Here is a 24372-nt window from a genome sequence, read left to right as displayed (position 1 = left end):
CGTTGTCCCCCTCCCCCCTGAAAATTGTCTGGCTGTGGGCCCTGAACTATTGATATGTGTTCCCTGAAATCAATATAAAATGTCACTATTAATAATGCTGGGGTTGATATTAAATTGCATATTTTTGGTAGGATATATCTTTTTGACTGATTTTTTAAAATCTATACCTTAGTACACTCAGTTCTTTATATGTTATTCTAGACTGAATTTTGAGGAAGAATTGGATCAGATGAAAGTGTGTGTATCTAGGGATAAAGCTACAATACAAGAACTGAATCTGTGTCTGCAACAAGAAAGAGAAGGTAGGCTCAATTTGGCCCTTATGTCAGTTCATGAATTGTGTTAGTTTAGAACTCAAACCATGGTTTAGAACTCCTCCTCTTTTTCTTTATGTCTCTTCATACTTTATCATCTGAAACAGGAAACTGTAGTTTGTTCTACTTACAAACTAGCAATGACAGGATCACTTACACTGACATGATGGGCTGAAGAACTGACATGGTGATCAAACAGTGAATCAAAAGACCATGTATAACAACTCACTTTCACATACAACAAGTTCTCCATGTTCATTATGTCAGTTACTTCAGCAATAAATTCTTCCAAGGGCTATTTATTTTATTTTGATTTTGAAGCAGAGTTCTTCACTGTGAGAAATGTCATGGTTTCCTTTCAAAATGATACTCTGTGTCAGTATTTCTCCTCATGCACAATTAAATCACAAGTACATTGACTCTCAAGTAAATCCTATTAATTTCAGGGAATTTAATATCAAATAATGGTTATTAGGTCTGCAATATGAATCACACTAGATTTTTTCCTGCAATGTCATAGAAAACCTGTGATTCATAAGAACAATTTGCATGTCAACTAGGGGAATTATGTGTACATCCAGACTTGTTTTGCAATTGATCATAACGTTTATACCTATTCATTTTATACGCTACTTCAGTTTTTTCAAAGTATTCAAATTATTCTCTACCTCTTTTGCCTTCATGACTGTATCACCATTCTGTAAGCTATGCTAAACCAGATGAACTGACATTTTAAATAAATAACCAACAATCATACAACAATTATGATTGTAATTAAAATGAAAGTTGAAGCCTGTATAAGTTATCTGTTTATAGCTGAATTGCTTCATATTAACGTAGCTGTAATGAATGTAACTACTCTTGTATTGTAGTTGTAGCAGTGACTGTATTTAACAGGATAATAGAGAATATTCAGAATAAATGTTGCATAGCTTTAATAATTGCAACGAATATATTCAGTGGTTATTGCCTCTTTTGATTTGTTCACATTATGGATCTTGGGAAAATTGCCATTTATTATTTCAGTCTGAATAAGTACACAATGTGTTGGATCCAGCAATCTGTTCCTGGGAAGTAATTTTACCCATTTTCCTTACCCCCAGAATCCATTTCTGATCCCAAGGAAGTTGATTCCAGGGTCACAAGACCCTCCTGGAATAATAGCTACATGGGCTGGACAGCTGCAGTGCAGAAACAGAAGGGAACAAAATAGGCCTTGCTACCTCTTCATCAACACTCCACTGACAGAAGTCCTTCCTAATGCAGCCTTCTGACCCACATAGCTATTGCTCAACATTAGTCTCTCAGTCCTGGGAGTCGACTGTCTCATGGTCACAAATGGCTCCTGGGGAGAGGAGAAAGCGGTATGTGATCATCAGCGTCTTCTGCTGGCAGATTGCTAGATCCGATCCATTTTGTATTTATGCGCACTGAAACAATAGACAATCCTTGTGCAGTCCCTGTACTGGAACCAACCCCAGTGGATTATACCCAACCAGTTGCTGATACTTCCCGTCATGGATTTTCACCCTCTTCCCACTGCAGCCCCTTTAATCTATGTACCTTTTTTCCATACAGGTCCTGCAATTCCAAGCATTACCTTTGTAGGGGTCAAAAGAAAAGCTAATGTGGAGAAAATCTCCCTGTGGTGTTCTGACACTTGGTGTTCCAGTTCATATATCTAATCATGTTTTAAGATTAACATTGAGCCGCTTTGATCAGTTTAGTATTTAAAAAACTTTTTTTAAAAAAACCCTTAGAAGTAAATGTTGATGTACATGCTACAGTTAACATTAAAATGAGTAAATATTTAGAAAAAGATGAAAAGCAGCTTTGTGTAACAGAGCTGCTTAAAGGAAGTAGGAAATGTATGCAGTACCACTGTGCTGAGGGAGTGTGCTTGGAACTAACATGGGAGTTAATAGATTAATATCAAGGTAAAGGTACATATTCCCCAGTTGCACAGTTTTACGCTTTTCAGCTTTTATTATCTTACAGTAGTGCTCCATTTATTCCATGAATACAGAAGTTTTAATTAGCCATGACACATTCCAAAGACAAAAGAATGCTCTAATTCACTCTAACAAACTTGTTAGTCACTGTTTATGCCAAGAGGATTGTTAATCTACAGAGGGTGGCGTGCTTTTCTTCTCCTTTTGCTTTGTTTGTGAATCGAGAGCTCTGTACTGACCTGCTATGTCCACTTGTAGTTTTGAATGATACTTCTGAAACAAACCTTTACCCTGTATAGCAGATAATATTCTCTAAGGAGACATCTCTTTGCTTAGCTTAAAAAATATTTTTACAACATTTGAGCTGTTTTGCTACAATCCACTTCCTTTATATGACATGTTTAATACCTGATTCAAATGCAATCAGCTGTGTGGTCGCTGCTTGAAAGCACAGCTGTGACACATGTACATATATCATTTGATTTCTCTACCCTTGATTAATGTATACTTGACGACTGGCAGCAAAATGTAGGAACTGACTTCACTGAAAAAGCATTTTGTTTAAAGCAATGGGAGGATATTTAAGACCAGACTGACGTATTTGATGGCCCATTCACACATGTAAGCCATCATTTAATGTTTCCATTGTCAAGTGACGGTTCATGGGGCATGCTACTTGTGTGTGTGGTTCCCCATGTGGTGCTGGGTGATTTCCAACATGTGGTTGTAAATGATACACCAAAAAAAGAGATGCTGGGACGGTTTGATTAAAAATAGCTGGAGCCACACTTACACAAATGGTTTGGCATACGATATAGTGTGGATGTGGGCTGCCTCACACCTGATTGCATGTATGAGAACATATTGTTCTTTTTTTAAATATGTGGACAGTAAGTGTTAACAACGAGTTTTTTAGGTGCTCAAGATTTGGACTAGAGTGATGAGGAGGAGCAGCCTAGGGATACCATCTAGTATATGTATAAGATGCTTTTCAGAGTGGTATGTAGAGTCATGGGTCACCCGTTGGTTGCTGGAGTTTCTAATTACTATGAATCTTCAGCATTACACTGGAATGACATCTGTGACTTATTCTGAAAAGTACCTGAACTTTCACCTTTTAAAAAAGGAAGTTTAAAGTTCTGTCCACCCTAATTCTGTTACTATTTGCTTTGTTCACCAATCACTCTGATCCTCCTGGCAGGGGATAAGACCCGGAGAACAAAACTGCTAGTGACTGTGTAGATAAAAAGACAGCAAATTCGCCTTTTAAGGCACAGGGGGGGAAAGTGAAGATGGGAATAAAAGTATAGCATCTTTAACCTGTAGATCTATTGTACCTTTGAAAATCTTGTAGTAAGGGAAAAAAACAGTCTGCTGTTGCAAAGATTAATAATTATATACCATAAGACTTTGAAAAGAGGTCAGTCTTTTGAGACTGACCAAATGGCTCGACAAGAAAATAGACCTCATTATTCACAATTGGGAAACTGATGAACCCATTTCCTTAAAATGCCTTAGTATTGTTTTACTCTGATATTAAGTGTCACAATATATTATTTATTCCCCTACCAGAGCTGCTCTTTAGACTTGGTGAAGAGGATGGGGTCAAGAGCAGTACTCCAAAGAAGAATGTGAAAGAAATATCAGCTCAGACATTACAGAAGGTACCCTAATCTGTAAAATATTGAGCCCAGCAAGTTAAATCTCAATTTCAGTATAAGGGATCATATGTTAAAAGACAGAACTGATGAATGTAAGCCATGTGTTCTTTTTTTTTAATTACCTCCCATAATTCAAAAAAAAAAAATATCTGCCAAAATTGTGTCAGAAATCAATGCTCATGGAAAATATATATTTATGTCTCTTGCAGGGTCAAATAAAATTAAAAATATGTTTAAATAGAATAAAACAACTCTAAAAATGATCTAGATGTAAATTGAAATGTAGGTTCTCTACAGTTTTTTAGTTTATTCTTTTGTGTAAGCTTTGGCTTGGTAGAAAAAAAATGCAAGCCCGGTAAATTTTTTCTGCTGGCAAACCTAATAATTATTTCAAAATGCAATTGTATACATAAATGTGTAGTATCACAGCATGAGAGAACTGCAGATGCGATATGGAGGATGAACAAGAATAAAGTTTAGCATTCGTATGGTGCTGTACATACATTATCTTTTGTAAACCTAACAACCCTGTAAGGTTGTTGAGCATGTCAAATGACAAATGGGAACTGAAGGACAAAGCTTGTGACCATCTATTAGATTAAGGAAATCTGTTGACTGTATGACAGAGCTGAAATTCAAGTTAGGAACTTCCTGATTTGTTGCTCAGCCGCTATGGGTTTGCCCAGAATAAAGCCTTCTAAGAGCCCAAAGAGCCAGGCCCCACAGAAACTCTCTGCTACAGCTGTACAGCTGCAATTCTAAGGATTCTAATTCCTGGGAGTAAGCACTACTGAATAACATTGGACTTACTTCTGAGTAGACTTGCCCTGGCCTTGCCTTGGCTCAATCAGCTTCCCCTGGGACTGGGTAATTCTGACTGAGGGACGGGTTGGCGAGGTCTTGCATTGTACATCAAAGAGGGCATGGAATCAAATAAGTTAGAAAACATCAGGAGAATTAAGTCCCCAACAAAAGCGATATGGGTGGAAATACTGGGCCCTAAGAGTTACTTAAAAGTGGGGGTGTACTATCGCCCACCTGATCAAACCCTTGAGGCTGATCTTGAGATGCAGTAGAAAATAAAGGAGGTGACTAAAGCAGATAAAGAAAGATGGGGAGATAGCAGAGAAGCTCAGTAATTATTTTGCTTCTGTGTTCACTATGTAAGATGTAGGGCACACAACCATGTCACAGCCCCTATTTTCAGGAAGGGAGTCTGAAGAACTGAGCCATATTGAGGTGACCAGAGATTAAGTTCTAGTCCTATTGGAGAAATTAAACACCAATAAGTAACCAGGTCTTGATAGCATACACCCAAGAGTTCTTAAGGAATTCAGATAGTTGATCTACTAATCCATACATGTAACTCTGATTATTTATTTATTTATTTATTTGGTTTTATATCCCGCCCTCCTCGCATAGCAGGCTTAGGGCGGGTTCCATCAGATATAATAAACAATATACAGTATACACAAATCTCGCCCTCTTCCCTCCCTCACACACAAGAGTTAACCTTCTGCCTTCTTTCTTATTGAGCAGCCCCTTTTATCTATGTTGTTCTTATTTGTTTGTCTAAGGCTGTCCCACCCTGTCACCTAGGTAGGTGGGTAGGTGGATGGATGGATGCTGGCCCAGCCCATGGAACTGAGGGAAGTGTTTCTGCTATTCAAGAAGGTCTTTAAAACTTTAAGGAGAGAGGCTTTCTTTTCACTTTCTGCTTATACACTCAGGCATAGGTTTCTGAATTTTACCAACACATAAGGTTTAGAAGGCAGGAACATACAACCAAGTTTCCAAAATCCTTCTTTATACACATACCAGGGATCACTCCTCTTTTCTAGAAGCTATTTCCTTTCTTAACTGGGCAGGGGTCACTTCTCTTTACTAGACGCTATTTCCATTTTTTGGCTTGAATGAGGATCCTCCTTGATCTACTCACTCTCTTAGCTTCCTACCCAGTCCACAGTCAGTGCTTAACTGTCTCTTCAATGGTCAATTCCCAACTGTCATTCCTTAACTGACTCTCGCAACAGAATTCTGTTCGAACAGCCTGTCACTCAAAGGTTCTCAGACTCTGTTAGGCATGAACCCTTGACAATCTATCACAGTAACCTATTACTAAATTCTGCTGCTGTACCAGAATACTGGAAAGTAGCAAGTGTTACACCAATTTTTAAAAATGGATCCAGGGTCAGTCAGCCTAACTTCACTTAGCCTAACTTCTGTCTCAGGTAAATTAGTAGAAACTGTAATCAAAGATAGAATTGTTAGGCACATAGAGGGACAAAGCCTGCTGAAGGAAAATCAGCATGGCTTTCACAAAGGGAAGTCCTGCCTCACCAGCCTTTCAGAGTTCTTTGAGAAAGTGAACAAGCACGTAGACAATGGTGACCTGGTAGACATTATAAACTTGGATTTTCAAAAGGCTTTTGACCAATGTACTTCACCAAAGATTTCAGAATAAATTTAGCAGTCATGAAATAAGAGGATGGGTGTTCTTATGGATTAAAAACTGGTTAAATGATAGGGATCAAAGGGTAGGAATCAATGGACAGTTCTTACAATGGAGGGAAGTAGGCAGTGTTGTTCCACAAGGATCGGTATTTAATTTATTCATCAGTGATCTGGAACTAGGGGTGAGTAGTATAGTGGCCAGGTTTGCAGAGGGCACCAAATTATTCAGGATGGTGAAAACCAAGGCTGACTGTGAAGAGCTCCCAGGGTGAAGAGCACCCAGAAACTGGGTGAGTGGGCAACAATGTGGCAAATAAAGTTCAATGTTGGTAAGTGTAAGGTGATGTACACTGGAAGAAAAAAATCCCAACTTCAAGTGTAGGCGAATAGGGTCTAAACTTGCTGAGACTGAGAGGGGAAAAGGTTTTGAGGTCATAGTGGATAGTCTAATGAAAGTGTCAACCCAGTGTGCTGCAGCGGTGAAAAAGGTAAACTCTGTGTTAGGGGATTATTAGGAAAGGGATTGAGAATAAAACAGCCAATATTGTAATGCCCCTGTATAGATCTGTAGTGAAGCCCATTTGGAATACTGTGTACATTTCTGGTCACTGGACATTGCAGAGCTGGAAACAGTACAGAGGAGGGCAACCAAGACGATTAGGGTGTTGGAGGACTTTCGCTATAAGAAAAGGCTGAAGAGGTTGAGACTTTTCCATTTAGAAAAGAGATGACTGGGGGGACATGATTGAGGTTTATAACATTCTGTATGGGGTAGAGAAAGTTGACAAGGGGAACTTGTTCTCCCTCTTTCAATATACTAGAACTTGAGGGCATCCAATGAAGTTGATGGGCAGTAGATTCAAGATGGATGAAAGGAAATATTACTTTACAGAGAGTGATTAGACTGTGGCATTTGCTGCCAGAGGATGTAGTGATGATCACAGGAATAAACAGCTTTAAAGGGGGATTAGATAGATTCATGTAGAATAAAGTCTATCAATAGATATTAGCCATGGTGACTGAGGGGAACCTCCACATTCAGAGACTTTGGCCTCTATGCCCTATTGTTGGCTGTTCAGAGGAACTGATTGGCCACTGTGTGAGACAGGATGCTGGACTAGATGGACCATTGATCTGATCCAGTAGGACTCTTCTTAAGTTCTCATGATTTTTGTGAGGGTACAATTGGGTCATTTAATTACTCCTCATACAAAAAAACAGAAGAATTATTTTCTCTCACTGTTGCTGCTTATTGCATTACTGCAGGAGTCACTCTTGTGGGCTTGCCTCCCTCCAGAAAAGGCACACACATATCAGTGACTCATAAAGAAAGATGTAGTTGAACTCTTCTGAGGGCAGAAAATTCTTACCCTTGCACAGTCTAAGTATAAACTTTTCAACTGTATGTATATATAGTATGTTTTAGCTAGAAGAATTTTGGGAAACTACAGTGGTGAAACAGCAGTTGTCATTTTCCACTGTGCACTTAACAAACTATTCCAATTAGTTTACAATTTGAACGTATTTCTAGTTTTCTTTAGTAGTTTTGTTTGTTAACAGCTGTTCACTTAAGGGGGTATAGTTTACTCCCCCCCACACACAATTTTTCCCCCTTCCCATCACTAACTTATTTATCAAGTTTCTCAAAGAGACATTTTGGAACTATGCTGAAATTAAATATACAAGACCATGTTACTTAATAACATTATAACTATGTCCATTTATCTTATGTTTTTGAATTAGCTTGTAGGAAATGCAGTAATTTACAGCAGATGATTTGATTGCGTATACTTCTAACACTTGCCATATGGTCAGGTAATGAAGGCTGTCATCTCGTTATTACTGAATGACAAACATCATGTTAAAATAATAACACAGAACAGGAAATGCTCACATTCATTTATCTTAAGGTAGAGTGAGTAATTGAAATAATTTGAGTGCTACAGTAGAGGATGTCACACCTATCATCTGTGTTTCAGAGTAATTTTGTTTGCCAGGTACACTGTAATTTCTTTCTCTATGGACATAAGGTGTTATCATGAAACCTTAGGGTATAAACCTTGATGACCTGCATTGTTTCCTATACATGATTCAGTCTTCCCCTTAAATAAAGAAGAATCTCTCTTTCAAAACTGAAGCAATAAATGACTTAGGTAGGAAGGCCTGTACATCAGCATCGACACAGAAGAACAGTAACTGTGTTGTAAGTATTGGCCAGGCTCATGAGAAGGTGAAGCATTGCTGTCTTTGTTGAATGTCAGTCCTTGGACAGTGGTAGGGAAGTAGCTATAGCTGAGAGCTGTAGTAAACTCTTCCAGAGTGTCTTCTAACCGTTTTCATTAAAATGATCTTGGGCACAATGCTGCTTCTTTCAGTACTAAAATATTGATAAACAGCCCAGATAATGGCCTATTAGCAAGAAAAGTCCAGTTTTTCATCAAAACTTTTTAATGCTTTTGTAATGATTTCATGTATAACTGTGTGTGTGTGGCTTTAAAAGTTTGGTTTGCATGGCTGTGATGATAATCTAGAGTGCTGGAATCAGGCAAGTGTTATGATTGGTGAGTGACAGAGAGGGGGAGGGGTTTTGGAATTGATGCTGTGTGGAGGATTTGAATGTCTATCAAGAGGGTCAGTTAGATATGACAGTTGATGAAGATCAGTTAAGTTCTGATTTCTGTGAGAGAAGCAGAAGTTCTGTGTATGAGAGGAGTGAGACCCATCCCTGTGTGGGATGAGTTTAGTTCTGGGGTCTGAAGGAGAGACCTTCTTGTGTGTGATATGAGAGTTAAGTGCTGTGTCTGAAAGAAAGTGACAAGCAGTTCTGTGTTGAAACAGTTATAAGCTGAAGCTGAGTGTCTAGGAAACAGTAAAGATTATATGGACTTGAAGGAAAAAGTGTTACAAAGTTACCTAAGGAAAAATCCCTGTCAGTAGGGAGCAGACGGTGTGTTATACCTACTTTACTAGTTACATGGTTCTACCCTCGTATTTATGCTTTCTTTAAATAAATCCTATTTCATTCAAGTATACTAGCTCTGGAAAGAATCCTTCCTCAGACTACATAGTCCCTCGAAAGCTTAAACCCTCGATATACCTACCCAGTGATGAATATTATAAAGGTTTGGATTTTTCAGATACTATACAGTCCATTACATCCTCTTTTACACCGTATCCCTGGCAATGGCTGTTTACATTATAATGGTTATTAAAACAAAAAGATTTTTCCCCCTGTCATTGCCAGTGATTGCTTAGAAAACTATTTTTTATTTCCTTAAACTCCAACTCAAGTAATACAAACTTAATAAAATGATATTTATTATTGTCCCAGACAGTTTCTCTTATATCTTATCCGTATTATATTAAGCCTTTTAATTGCTCTTAAATAGAAAGATAAACCAACAACCAAATAATTTAAATCTTCATGGCGGAGTTCTTGGATGTTGCCACCTCTCTATGGGACTTTGGAAATCCCAAAGGGGGTCTTTTCCTAAGGCCCCACCCTATAGAAGGTGATAAGGGAGTTCCTCCCGAGTGCCTTACCCGCTATGCTCCTATTGTACCTTAGTGTCACATGTTTAAAACAATATATTAATATTAAATCGGCTTATCTAGAGTTAAACCTGTTGTCCTCTCATTTTTTGTCCAAAGCTTAAAGTTGTAAAGCAGTTAGCATTTCCTCTCCGGACTTGACATCATAAACGGTGTGGGCTCTGCCTTTGTAATTTATTTGTAAGTGTCCGAGTGGAAGCCAGCGGTATCTAATTTGTTTTTCTGTCAACCGCTTTGTAATTGGTTTCAAGTTCCGGCGTGCTGTTAATATCTCAGATGGCAAGTCTTTGAACACTTGTATTTTAGTATCCTCTAGTTGGAGCCCATTATTTTTCCTTGCAGCTTCTAAGACGATAGCCTTTACTTTGATATCTGTCAGCTCAGCAAGAATATCTGGGATTAGAGTAGTCGAGCCTGTTTGTGGTGGTTTCAGCCGATAAGCTTGGCTAATTGGTGCGGCCGGCAGCTGCAATAATTCCTGGAGCCAGAGATTTAAAGAGTCCGTGAGGTCTTTGTCTATGCAAAAGTTTGGGGAGATTCCCCTGAATTTAATTTTCCTTTCCCGAGCCTTAATATCCAAAAGAATAATCTTGGACTTACTCCAAGTCTCAAAAGTCTTCAGGCTTTGTATATCCTGCTTATTTATAGCAGCTTGCGTCAGTGCCTGGTCAGTCCTTTCCCGCAGATCTGTTAGGCTGAGATTCATAGCATCCAGTTTCTGATGAATAGGGGTGATGCTGTCTCTAATTTCTTTTTTCATTTCCACCAGCATGGTCTGTATGTCTTTCTTAGTAATTGAGTCCTCACGTTTTCTTTTACTCTGCCGGCTAGGTGCCTCTTCTTCCAAGTCGACTTCTAATGGGGGAGGGGAGTCCTCATCCGATGGTTGCATAGTTTGCTCATTTTGTTGAGCTCCCTCGTTGTTTTTCTTGGCTGCTTTCCCTCCTTTCCCTCCTCTTTGCTTCCCCATTCTTATCAGCAAGTTGTTTTTGTCGTTATAGTCCTCAATTAGTCTTTATTTTGCGTTTTTTGGAGCAAAGACGCGGAGGCTCTCTCGGTCCGACTGCGCAATATAAAGTACACTTTTAAAGGGAAACCAGACCTCCCCAGTAAAGGGGTCGTCACAGCTTTGTTTTTTTTAGGTTCATTGCATGATTTCAAAGACATTAATAAATAAGAACAGTCCTACTGGATCAGACCAGTGATCCATCTAGTCCAGCATACTGTCTCCCACAGTGTCTAATCAGTTCCTCCAGAGGTCTAACAACAGGACGCAGAGGCCGACACATTCCCCAGTGTTGCCTCCTGGCACTTGGATTCAGAGGTTGAGTGCTTCTGAACATGGAGGTTCCCTTTAGTCACCATAGCTAATAGCCACTGATATATCAATTCTCCATGAATCTGTCTAGTCCCCTTTTAAAGCTGTCTCTGCCGGTGGCCATCAGTACCTCCTCTGGCAGAAAATTCCTCATTTTAATCACTTGCTGTGTAAAGAAGTATTTCCTAACATAGAGTTTGCTTTTTTCATTGCTGCAGCACACTGGGTTGACACTTCCACTGAGCTACTTACTTACAACCCTAAGATCATTTTTCTCTGAGACTCAGCAAGTTCAGACCCCATTAACCTATACTTGAAGTTGGACTTTTTTTGTCCCAGTGTCTATCACCTCACACCAACCCCATAGCCAGAACTTTTTCTGCAGGAGGGGGTAAAGACCAGGAGTGGGAGCTAAATTAGATAAACACTGATTAGATTAGTGACTGCTCTAATTACCTGGTTCAGAATATCGAAGGGCAGCTGAAACCACCCTGGGCTGGAGACTGTCTTGACGAGGACCAAGCCAGCTCTGCCTTGGTAACCTGTCAGTCTTTTCTGCAGAATGGGAGATCTTTGGTCGGGGGGTGGGAGGAAGCAGCTGGTGGGGAGATTGGCTGTGGGTGGGAGGAAGCAGCTTGCACTCGGAAACAGCCCCCTGGATCAAGCTCCAAATGGGAAACGGTCTTTGCACCCTTGGTCCAGGAGGAAACTCATTCTGGCTGCCTCTGCCTGGCCAAGCTCTACTCTAAGGTGCAGAATTGCTCTCTTGAAGTGCTGGGGGAGGCAAGGGGAGCATGGTGTGGGGCAAGGCCACAGCAGGGCTTCTCCTTTGCACTGCCTGGCTCTTGGCTGCTGCTGGTGGGTGGCAGCAGCACAGGGCTTTGGGAGCTGTGCTCCTCCTGCTCTTGTGCCTTCGACAAGTAAGTTGGCCAGCAGGCGGGCAGCAGTACAGCCAGTGCCCACTCCCTGCCCAGGCTGCTCAGGAGTGCATTGCCCCATTCATGAGAGGGCAACATGGCGCCACTAGCTATAGATCAGTTCTAATTCTGTGCAGTGGGGAGGAGCTCACTGCTGGTGCAGGTACAGTGAGGTGCTGGGGACTCCTGGCCTAGCTAAGGCAGGTCCTGGCTCCCCCAGGCGAGGATCAAGGTGAGGGGGGACTCGGGGTGGAGGGGCAGGGCAGATTTGGGGTGTGGCACTGCCATTGGGAGCCCCAATGTGGCTACGGGCCTGCCTCACACTTATAAACAGTGAACATTTGCCACATTGTTGGCCACTTGTACAATTTGGAATAGTGATCCTTTAAATATGATAGATGATTTCTAGAGTATATGACATGTTTGCCGATGAACCACCTTCATCTTCGTCGTGGTCTCAGTGTAGTCCCACACATGGGTTGGGCGCCTGCACACGACCTCGATCGGAGAATATTCCAGAACTTGCCTCAGGAGTCTTTTTGGCGGGCTGTCTTCCCATCGTGGGGAGCAGGCACGGACTGCGCGTGCCTGGAGCGGGGAAGAGAGCCACCTCCACTCAGTTCTTCTTCGACTGCCTTCGTGTTCACACTTTGCAGCGATCGCTCTTCAAATGGCCTCAGCTGAGGTTTTTCTCCTTTCTTCGTTAACTTCTTCTCGTCTTTGCTCTTTTCCTTTGTTTTTCTTCTAAAATAAGCCCCAAAAAAGAAGAGTGCTTTACTATTTTTCTTCACTTTTGTTCTTTCGCTCCTCCCCTTGGTCGGGAAGGTGTTTGCATGGGCTGCACCCTATTTTTTAAGCCGTGTTGCCGTTGTCCTGCTAAACTCCTAACAATGGCCACGATCTTTGTTTAATTTGTTTGGGGGAGTTTCATCGGGTTGACTCGTGCCCTCATTGTGCCAAGTTCACTAGGCCGGCCCATAGGAATAGGGCGGCCCACCTTTGCACAGTTCTTTTGGAAGCTGCATTGCGCCCTACAATGTCTTCAACAGCGTCTTGTGCTTCTTCTGCCCCTCAGAAGCTGCCTTCTCTCTCTGAGAACGCTAAATCTTCGAAACAGAAACCTAAAAAGCAGGATAATAAACCTCTTTGATGCCGATATTGAAGTCGTCGAAATCGACTTCAGCTCCAAAACTCGATCCCGTTATAATCTCCAGTCTCTCGACGTCGACTCCTAAGGTGGCCTCTACAGCAACCTCTGCTCAGAAGTCTAAACACCAGCCTTCAACTTTGCCGCCGGCTTTATCCTCTCAGACAGATTGCATTCCACTTGGTTAAAACTCTAAGTCACTGCCATGGAAGTCTTCTTCTCGCCATGGTTCTCTGAGGGCTGTTGCCCGTCACTCTACATCTTGTGACTCCCAGCTGCCTATCCACGTTTTGGACTCGGTGTCTGACCACTCCATTTCGGGTGATCTCAACCCTGATGTGACTCTCATTCTGGATGACGGTCGCCGTTCTGGTTCCCTTTCACCAACTGAAGAGCCCAAGGCTTATTTGGAGCTTGTCACTAGGATGGTCACAGCACTCCAAGTGCAGGGTTCTACTGATACCCCAGAGGTAACCAATGTCGTCCATAAGCTGGTCCAGGCACACTTGCCATCGTCGACAATTCTGCCTTTGCTGCCAGTACACCTTTTGGCGCTCAAAGAGCCATGGGACCGTCCCACTTCTGTACCTCCGATATCGAAGAGATATGATGCCATTTATAAAATCCAAGAGTCCTCAGGGAAATTCCTTTTCAATCATCCTTCACCAAATTCCATGATAATTCATTCTTCCTCAAAGGCTAAACAGCCAAGACAATCCGTTCCTCCTGATCGCGAGGGCCGTAAGATTTATTCCATTGCGAAGAAAATCTACTCCATGGCTGCCATGAACATTAGGATTGATACGTACCTGCCCTACCTTTCTGCTTACGCTTTCAATGTGGCTACAGCTGTTCGTCCAGTTCTTGATTCCTTCCCAGACGAGTATAGACCCACTCTATCTGCTGCTCTTTCAGATATTTATATTTATTTATTTATTCATTTATTTATTTAATCAATTTATACCCCGCCCTCCTCGCAAACGGGCTCAGGGCAGCTTACAACAGTGGCCCAATTGCCAATAAAACCGATAAAACAATATATGACATTAATAAGTTAAAATATAAAATCATAAGGTGCTATTCAGTTCTACAGTTCTTTGCTTATGATGGCATATTAAGATGTCTCCGACAACTAGATTTCAGCTCAGTGTTGTTCTGAGTCGCTCGATGTAACGGGCCAGATGTTGGCACTGAGGGCTGGGCTTATTGTCGGTAGTGGTGGGGGCGGCTCCTAATTGAAGGCCTGGTGGAAGAGCTCTGTCTTGCAGGCCCTGTGGAACTGCAAAAGACCCCGCAGGGCCCTGATCTCTCCGGGACCTCATTCCACCAGTAAGGAGTCGCCACTGATAAAGCCCTGGCCCTTGTCACGGTGAGCCTAGCCTCTTTGGGGCCCTGCAGGATCAAGCGATTCTGTGACCCTGACCTCAGTGCTCTCTGGGGTATATGTGGGGAGGCGGTCCCTCAGGTATATCGGACCCTGGCCATATAGGGTTTTAAAGGTAAGCACCAGTACCTTGAAACGGATTCAGTATGCTATTGGCAGCCAGTGCAGGGCCTTCAACGCAGGCTGGATATGTTCCCATCTAGGTAAGCCCATCAACAGCCTGTACTAGCTGCAGTCTCCGAATTTGCAACAAGGGCAGCCCCATGTAGAGAGCGTTGCAGTAGTCTAGTCTTGAAGTGACCATCGCATGGATCACTGTGGCCACGTCGTTGCGGTCAAGGAAGGGAACCAACTGCCTAATCAGCTGCCTAATCAACTGCCTAATGAACTGCAGTCTCCGAATTTGCAACAAGGGCAGCCCCATGTAGAGAGCGTTGCAGTAGTCTAGTCTTGAAGTGACCATCGCATGGATCACTGTGGCCACGTCGTTGCGGTCAAGGAAGGGAACCAACTGCCTAATCAGCTGAAGATGGTAAAAGGCTGACTTGGCGGTGGCTGCTACCTGGGCCTCTATTGTTAAGGAGGGGTCTAGGAGCACACCCAAACTCCTAACCCCCGGGCCTGGTACTGATGGTGCCCCACTGAAGGCCGGGAGTGGGGTCCCCACCAGCTCACCGCCCTGGCCCACACACAGGACCTCTGTCTTCACCGGATTCAGTTTCAGCTGACTCAGCCTAAGCCAACCACCCACGGCCTGTAATGCATGGTCCAGATCTCCAGGACTGGAGTTCGACTGGCCACCCAGCATCAGATAGAGCTGGGTGTCATCAGCGTACTGATGGCACCCCAGCCCATAACTCTGGGCTATCTGGGCAAGGGGCGCATATAGATGTTAAATAGCATCGGGGAAAGCACTGCCCCTTGAGGCACTCCGCACTCTAGCAGGTGTCTCCTGGACTGTTGCTCTCCGATTGCTACCCTTTGTCCCTGACCTTGGAGAAAGGAAGCAAGCCACTGTAAGGCAAGCCCCTGTGTTCCCATGTCAGCGAGGCGGTGGAGCAGCAACTGATGGTCGACCGTGATGAATGCAGCCAACAGGTCCAACAACAACAGCACTATCCTGAAAGCAGTTGCTGCGACACCCCCTGAAGGTGGGGGAGAATGCTGTCAGAACGCTAAAGGATATTCCATTTGAAGTAAGACAACGCAGAAAAAAATACAAAGAACTTGTGTTTTTCCTCCAAACAAACTCAATTGGATATAAATGGCTGTTTCCAGAAGGAGTAATATTCAAGATCAAGGAGAAGAAGGTCAAGATTGACTCTGTTCTTAAAGCTCAAGAGTTTCTAAAGGAGCAGCTGGGAAGGCCAGAGGATGAGAAAAAAGAAGAGGATGATAAGTCCAGTGGAGAGCTGGAAACTGGTTCGTCTGGTGAGGACTCTTTGTCTGAGCAGGGGGCATCAGCCCCGAAAAGTTCCTACAAACTGCGGAAGAGAGAGAAGAAGAAGTAAAGGCTGAAGGACTCTGAATTGTGCCTTTGAGAACTTTGGTTCTAGGAGATGATGGGGGGCACTGTAATTGGACAATTAAATATAACTGGGGATGGTTAAAAGGGTTAAAAGATTGACACAGTTCATAAGAAGTACAAAGATTAAAAGTCTGAATGAAGTATAAAAAGCTAGTTGGAGATCTCCTCTCTTGGGTTTTTAGTTAGTAGTGGGTTCTTTACTTTCTCCCTTATATGTAGCTTTCCCTTTCCCTTTTTTCTGTTCTAGTTTTTGTAGAGTTTAAAAAATCAATAAAAAATCCCCTCCGGGGGCTTTAAAAAAAACAAAAAAAACAGCACTGCCACACTGCCCCGATCCAGATGCCTCCAGAGATCGTCAGAGCGACCGGAGCCGTCTCTGTCCTGTGTCCCGGGGCAAAAGCTGGACTGAAAGGGGTCGAGTGTGGAAGTGTCCTCCATGAAGCCCTGTAGCTGTACCACCACCGCCCTCTCAATTAATTTGCCCAAATAGGGCAAATTGGAGACCGGCCGGTAATTAGCCAATTTGGCTGGGTCCAGAGATGTTTTTTTTAAGAGTGGGCAGACCATAGCTTCCTTGAGTGCCCCCAGTAACAGTCCCTCTAAGAGGGACTTGTTGATAATTTCCCTCAGGGCACCTCAGAACCCCTCATGGCCCGATTTAATGAGCCAGGAAGGGCATGGATCAAGGCTGGGCATACAGTCAAGAGCAATCTGTCAACTTCCTCCAGGCTGAGTGGGCTGAAATGATCTAATACTGAAGCTGAAGTTGTGCTTGGGGCCTCGAGCTTGCTCACTGTTTCAACTGTGGTGGGAAAGTCGCGGCGGAGCAACAAGACTTTATCCGCAAAATAGCTCGCAAATGCCTCGCAGTCAATATCTAATTCCCTAACGTTTAGTCTGCCCTGCAGCAGAGCTGTTATAGACCAAATTGTTCTAAACAATTGGGCTGGGCGTGAGCCTGCGAATGCAATCTCCACCGCGTAGAAATCTCTCTTCGCAGCTTTGACTGCCATCTCGTAGGATCTCATAAACATCCTATAAGATGCTCTTGTAGCTTTGTCACGGGCGAGACACCACCATCTCTCTAGCTGTCTCAGCTCTCGCTTCATAAGCCGCAGCTCCTGGGTAAACCAAGGAGTGAGCTTGGAGCGAGGGCACAGAGGGTGCTGGGGAGCGATCTTGTTGATGGCTGTGGAGAGCCGGCTATGCCAGTCCTCCAAAAGCTTATCCAACGAGCCGCCAGGGGGCATTGAATCCCATAGAGCCATCCGAAGCCACATTGGGTCCATCTGGCTCCACAGGCGAGCAAAAATATGTTCACTGCCTAAACAGGGTCGGGGCGTCACATTCAGTCAGGGCCTCAAGACATGGTGGTCCGGCCATGGGACTGCCAAAGCAGTAACTCGGTCCACTGTTAACCGTGCCGCAAAAATCAAATCGAGCGTGTGCCCAGCTCAGTGAGTGGGGGTCATTACATATTGGGAGAGTCCTAGTGGATGACACCAAGTCCGCTTCCTGACTAGAAGTCCTGACATCGGCATGGACATTGAAATCACGCAGGACTATAAGTCTGGGGTGCTCCAATGCCCAACCTGATATGGCCTCCATCCGGGATGGTAGGCTATTGTCCAAAGCGTTAGGCGGTCGATACAACAGCCAAATCACCACACTCTCCCCAGCCTCCCACAACAGGCCGGCACACTCAATGCCCGTGATCTTAAGCGACGGGAGTGCCCTGAAGGAGTAAGCCTCCCGGATGAATATAGCCACTCCTCCCCCCCACCCCCAAGTCCATGATTGGTGAAGGACCGAGAACCCAGGAGGGGCAAGCTGGGAGAAAGCTACTGTCTCCCCATCCCACATCCAGGTCTCGTTCACGCACGCCAGGTCTACCTTCTGTTCTTGCACAAAGTCCCAAAGGATCATGGTCTTATTATTGATAGATCTGGCGTTGCACAACACTGATGTTGGAGAGGGGTTCATCATCCTAGCCCCACTGCCGACATCCCTCGGGATGGGGCACAGGCTGGAAGGGGGCCGAGCTTTCCTATTTCTATGCCCCCTTCCCTTTGTTCCCTGCCTGGCCCCATCACTATACTTCCCCCTCCACAGGAGGACTGGAATCCCTTGCTCAACCATCGCCGTGCCTGGTGGTCTTCGCTAGCCTAGCCAGCTTGGCCCTCAGACCAACCAATAGAGCTGACGATGTTCAATTTTGAAACAACAAATCAACTCAGTACGGCACGCTGTTACTTGTTCCACCAAGGTCCTTACATCTTCCATTGCTCTTCGGTGCCAAGCTTGGCTTAGAAATACATCTCTTCAAACCGATGTCAAGGTTACGATCGAAGACTTGCCCTTTGATGGCGAGGGTCTCTTTCACTCCACCATGGATGAGACCCTGAAGTCTGTCGATAGTAGAAAGAACACTAGGAATTTAGGAGTCTCTACTTCCACGCCGTGCTCTCAATACCAAGAATGGAAACCGTACTATAATAAATGTTAGCCTTCTCCTGCTGCTGCCACACAATGGAGGCGATGACCCTATGATTCTCGTCCACCTCCTCAAAAGCCAAGGTCCCAAGCGTCCAAGAAGTCGCAACAACCCAAGCAGTCCGTTTCACCACCTGGATCACCTGCCACTGCCACTTTCTTTCATCCTTCCCGTCGGGACCCGACTTTTCCCCTTCCTTCCAACCTGGGAAGACATTACTACCGACACCTGGGTCCTTACCATCGTACGGGTCGGATACGCCATAGATACGCATCCAACCTTCCCTCACTTCATCATCATCATGCCCCCGAATGCATCGCTTCGTCTAGAGGTCCTTATGCTCCTTGACAAGGGGGCATCGAGGTTGTTCTGGAGGCGCAACGAACTCTCGGCTTCAAGTATTTCCTAGTCCCCAAAAGGGACGACGGTTTGCGGGCTATCATGAACCTTCAGGATCTCAACCTCTTTGACCTCTGCAAGAAGTTTCGGATGGTCACCTTGCAATCTATCCTTCCTCCCTTCCCCAGTAGACTTCCCACCGGCGGTTTGGGAAGTGTTGCTTAATGCCCGGAAACCATCCACCCGCAACTCTTATCTATTGAAGTGGAATCATTTTCAAACCTACGCCTTACACCACTCCTTCGATCCGACCCGAGCCTCCTTGCCAGATATTTTCTCTTACATCGTATCCTTGAAGGAATCTAGTCTTGCATACTCTTCTCTGAAGGTGCACCTTGCAGCTATCTCGGCATATCACCCTTCGATTCAGGGATCTACAGTGTTCTCCCACCGCCTCATGAAGGCCTTTCTCAAAGGTCTCCTCCACCTCTGTCCGCCTTGGAAGCCACTGGTGCCATCCTAGAGTCTTTCTCTAGTCCTCACCCACCTGATGTCTAAGCCGCTTGAGCCCATGGCTTCGATAGACGTTCGACTTCTATCCTGGAAAACAGCATTCCTGATTGCTGTCACGATGGCTTGCCGGGCCGGAGAACCTGCTGCATTCCGTGCAGATCCTCCATATACTATTTTTACAAGGAGAAAGTTGTTCTCAGACGAGACCTATCCTTTCTCCCTAAAGTGGTTTCTGCCTTTCACCTATCTCCATCTTCTGTCCTACCCACTTTCTTTCTGAACCTGGCTGACGCTCCGCAAAGAGCTTTACACTGCTTCAACGTCCGGAGAGCTCTCTCCTTTTATCTCCACTGCACGCAACCGTTTAGAAAGTCTCAAAGGGTTTTCGTTGCGTATGCCTCCCTGGGCAAAGGTGAGGCCATCTCTTCTCAGCGATTATCGAAGTGGGTGACCTTAACCATAGCCCTTTGCTATGAGTTAGCGCATCAACCCATACCTACCGCTCACTCTACAAGGGCAGTCTCGACTTCGACTGCTTTCCTGGCTTGTGTCCCGTTAGAAGACGTCTGTGCTGCTGCCACGTGGTCCTCCACTTTGACCTTCGTGTCCCACTATGCACTGGACGTTCAAGCTCGACAGGATGCTGCTTTTGGCCAAGCGGTGCTAAAGTCTCTCTTCACCTGATTCTCCTACTTCTACAGGTAGGACCTGTATATTGAAATCATACTATGTCCTAACCTGTCTCTTCCAGCTGCCAGCTCCCTCCTCCACCTGGTTCAGCTCTTTTAATTACCCATGTGTGGGACTGCACAGAGACCATGATGAAGATAAACAGGTTGCTTACCTGTAACCGATGATCTTCGAACGGTTATCTGTGCAGTACCACAATCCCACCCAGCCTTCCCCATTGCTGGCATCTCCTGATCACTTACCTTTGTTGATGGGACTTACCGGTAGCAGTTGAAGGAACTGAGTGGGAGGCAGCTCTCTCCCCCACTCCAGGCATGCGCAGTGCGTGCCTGCTCCCCAGGGTGGGAAGAGAGCCCGCCAAAAAGACTCCTGAGGCAAGATCTGGAATATTCTCCGATCGAGGTCGTGTGCAGGAGCCCAACCCATGTGTGGTACTGCATAGACGACCACTCGAAGATCATCAGTTACAGGTAAGCATTGTTTCCAGGCTCTGCTTCCTAAATTCTAGACTTTTTTTTATAGCTGAAATTTAACTCTTTTTCTGAGAATATGTCACATGCAAGGCCTTACCTCCTTGTGAACAGGTGCCAGTATTGGTTTGATGGTGAACAAATGAATGGGACTCTTCAGAGTTTTACATGTAATCTACCACTTAAGTGCTATTCAGGCAGGTTTCATAAAACAGTGAAGTATTAATAGGCCCTAGAATTGCCATATATTGGCTAGTTCTGAGAATGAATTGTAAAAGTATCCCTTTATATAGTTTGATTTCTATATGGAATTATTTGGAAAACACATTGAAAAAAACTGTTTATAGATATTTGCATCAAAATGAAAGAAACTATAAATACATGTTGAGGAAAGGCAGTTCTAAATTAATAAGGTTTGGCAAATATTGTTCAGTATCATCAACACACCTCTGACTGTGTCACTTTGTTAAGAATTTCTGACTTCTTTTACCATCTGCCCTTTGCTCAACAGATGTATTATTGCAAATCAAATGTGTTCATCTACAGTACCTTGAAATTATTTTTCAATTAGGTACTTGAAATAGCTTTTGTCCTTGTACTCGATTCACATTAATGTTCATAAAGTATATACGACACTAGAACATTAAGGGGAGACTGGCTGTAATTTGAAAGGTTAAAATTGATAGTTTTTTTGGCTATTCTTTTTCAGGTTTCCCATTTGGAAAGAAGGCTGAAAGGGTTTGAGAAAGAATCAAGGCAATTGATGGAAGTTAACAAAGGGTTAATGAAGGACAACAGTGATCTGAAAGCATCTCTTAAGCAGCACAGAGAAGAAGCAGAGACCAGAGAGAGGGAGGTGGAAAAGCTACTGCAAAAGATCAAAGAAATAAAACAGGACAAAGCAGAGCTTCAGTTAATGATAGATGGGCTGGAGGGAGAGGTCATCTCTCTGAAGAGGCAAGTGGCAGAAGCCAGCACATTGAGAAAGGAAAAGGAGGATCTGCTGAGTCAAGTGAGGCAAACACAGGCTTCCCTGGACAAAGCAAGGATGGTGGGTACTATGGCCACAGTGGAGGCAACCTGTGAGCCATGTAGATGTAAGATTGCAAGCTCAAAAGTAAAGTGGAAAACAGGGAAGAAAAAGAGTTCAGTGAAACATCACCAGTCTTTCCTCAATCAGTCCATCAAGGTTATGAGCGGTCTATTTGAGAACTTCAGTAAGGACGGCTGGGAGGATATGAGTGAAAGCAGGTACGACTCTCATTAACTTAGCTCTGTAGAGGGGGACACTGTGCATATGTAAAGCACTAGCAAATAGAGATTGAATTTCAACTACTGTCGATTTGGTATTCAGAAAAAATACTGTCAGAGCCTTTGAAATATCTTGGGAGGTCTTGTTCTGAGTTTATTGACTGAAATTTGCATGCAAAATTAGCCACAACTGCACGAGTATTTGAATAGGTGCCAGGAAACCCAAAAGAAGGCAATGCTTGATTTCTTCCAGTGATGCTATTTTCATGCAGTCATGAGGCTTGAAATTGACAGTTTGGCAGGCTGATTTAATTTGCTGGTCCTTTGCATATTCACCACTGACAGCTAAGGATTCCCAGGCAAGCCTATGAAGTTGGTTTAGTTATCTTGTGACATGCCAACCCAGGAGGAGAAACATTTCCCCCCTATAATTTAGGTAGATAAATTTTGAATGACCCATTTCGGCTTGCTACCAGATGTCTACAAGCTGTTGAACATCCTTTAAATTAAGGACCAGCCATGCTAATTATTGCATGTATGTTTTATGTGCAATCATTGTACTAACTTTAATTGAAGGACTGGTTGAAAATTAGGCCTGTAAAGGTAAGTTGAATTTTATAGGCACACAGGCACAATGCAAACAGAACTGGCAAGAATGAAAATAATACCACTTTTGGAAGTTTTTATACCCTGTCAAAGCCAATGGTGAAAAGTTGCTTAGTTTCCTGATTTTTTTTTCTTTTCATTTTACACATATAATTCCAGTTACTACAGACATTACCCACTTTTGGACCTTTCCGACACTTTAGAGTAATGTATACAATAGCTGGATAATTGCCAGCTTTCCTGAGAGGCTTCAAATATATAAGAAGAAATCTTACTAATGTTGTAAAACTGAATCAATTTGTAGGACTTCTTTGCACCTAATTCAAGCTTATTTGTATATTAAAATTACATAAAGTCAAGGTGGACAATATCCCCTTGAGCCAAATGAATGAAAACATTATCAATTTAGAAAATTTGTAGAGTTTTCACATATATGGAGGTTGATGTGGTGGCCTTTCTAGCCAAATAATAATTATTTTAATAAATTTTATTTGAGTTTACAGACTTACGAAACATACAGTCATATAAAACGGTTATCTTGGTCATATAAAACGGTTATCATGTATCTTCGATTCATACATTTGTATGGAACTTATATTATTTATTTATTTATTTATTTTTCACATTTATATCCTGCCTATCCTGTAAATGGGCTCAGAGCGGGTTACAACATTTTAATAAACTAGAAATAATGCCCGTTGCGGAAATAAATACAACGGGGTCTAGAAAGAGGCTCTGGGAGAGTGCTCTGGCTTTGGGCAAACAGTGTCAGTTTCCTGTGGCGACCTCAGCAGGGTTTTATGACAGAGTCCACTGTTTTCTCCAGAGGGACTGATCTCTGCTACCTGAAGAGCATTTGTATGTTTGAGTTATCTGTAGCCCTCACCTGGAGAGTGGTAACCATTGTTACCCATTCTCCTCTCCCCTATGAGGTATGTTATGCAACTGAAAACCCCAACTGCCTTGCGGGGGGGGGGAGTTTGAGGTGTGGAATGGACTGAAGTCCAATCAGCTTCCATATGCAAAAGACCAGGTTGTTGCAGCAGTTGTGGTGTGGGCGGGACCCAGGCTTTGCCTTCTGATTGGTGGCGATATATGCTGAGGAGCAGTGCCATCAGCCATACACTAAGGGAGTGCATTTTAGAATTAGAACTTTGGCACCCACTATTCAATTATATATAAGGAAAGATACAATAAAATCTAAAACACAATTAGAACATATATAAAATAGTTTACTTAATATTTACTTAATATTTCACTTCTATTCTATCTATCATCTTATTTAACATTTTTTCTAACAAATCTGTTTTTTTGTTTTTTTATGAAGTTTATTTAAGGTTTTCAAAATACATCATCATATAATCTGTTTTTGAACTCTTTCCTTCTATCAGTTTCGCCGTTCCCGTGTATTCGCTTAATTTATTCTTCCATTCCTGCAAAACTGGACATTTTTCTGCTTTCCATTTTTCTGCAAAAGTTACTCTTGCCACTGCCACCATATACTTAAATAGTTCACTGTATGTCTTAGTAATATTAGTAATATTACTTGGTACTATATTTAATGACATGTTTTTAGGATCCAACGCAAACTTAAGTTTCAAAATCTTTCGTATTTTCTCATGTAATATTTTCTTGCCTTCTTGCATGACCACCAGATACAAAAAAATGTTGCATCTGTATTTTGACATTTCCAACATTTCCCATTATAGTCTTTCTTGGTTTTTACTATATCTTTGGGAGTGATATACCATCTAAAAAACATCTTATACCAATTCTCCCTTA

General features: G+C 43.1%; 1 protein-coding gene across 1 annotated transcript in view; it reads left to right on the top strand.

The window, feature by feature from the left end:
* Positions 1-24372, top strand: part of CNTLN (centlein) — a gene marked incomplete at its 5' end in the record, with an annotated part of 249541 nt that overhangs the window by 123219 nt on the left and 101950 nt on the right. The window contains 3 exons of the mRNA XM_015426574.1: positions 202-302; positions 3839-3930; positions 21443-21984. Coding sequence (XP_015282060.1) covers positions 202-302; positions 3839-3930; positions 21443-21984 — 735 coding nt within the window. The remainder of the gene's footprint in view (positions 1-201; positions 303-3838; positions 3931-21442; positions 21985-24372) is intronic.

This window comes from Gekko japonicus, unplaced genomic scaffold, assembly GCF_001447785.1.
Source record: "Gekko japonicus isolate JY-2015 unplaced genomic scaffold, Gekko_japonicus_V1.1 scaffold1479, whole genome shotgun sequence".
NCBI lineage: Eukaryota > Metazoa > Chordata > Lepidosauria > Squamata > Gekkonidae > Gekko > Gekko japonicus.
This window is presented reverse-complemented; position numbering and strand designations above follow the sequence as displayed.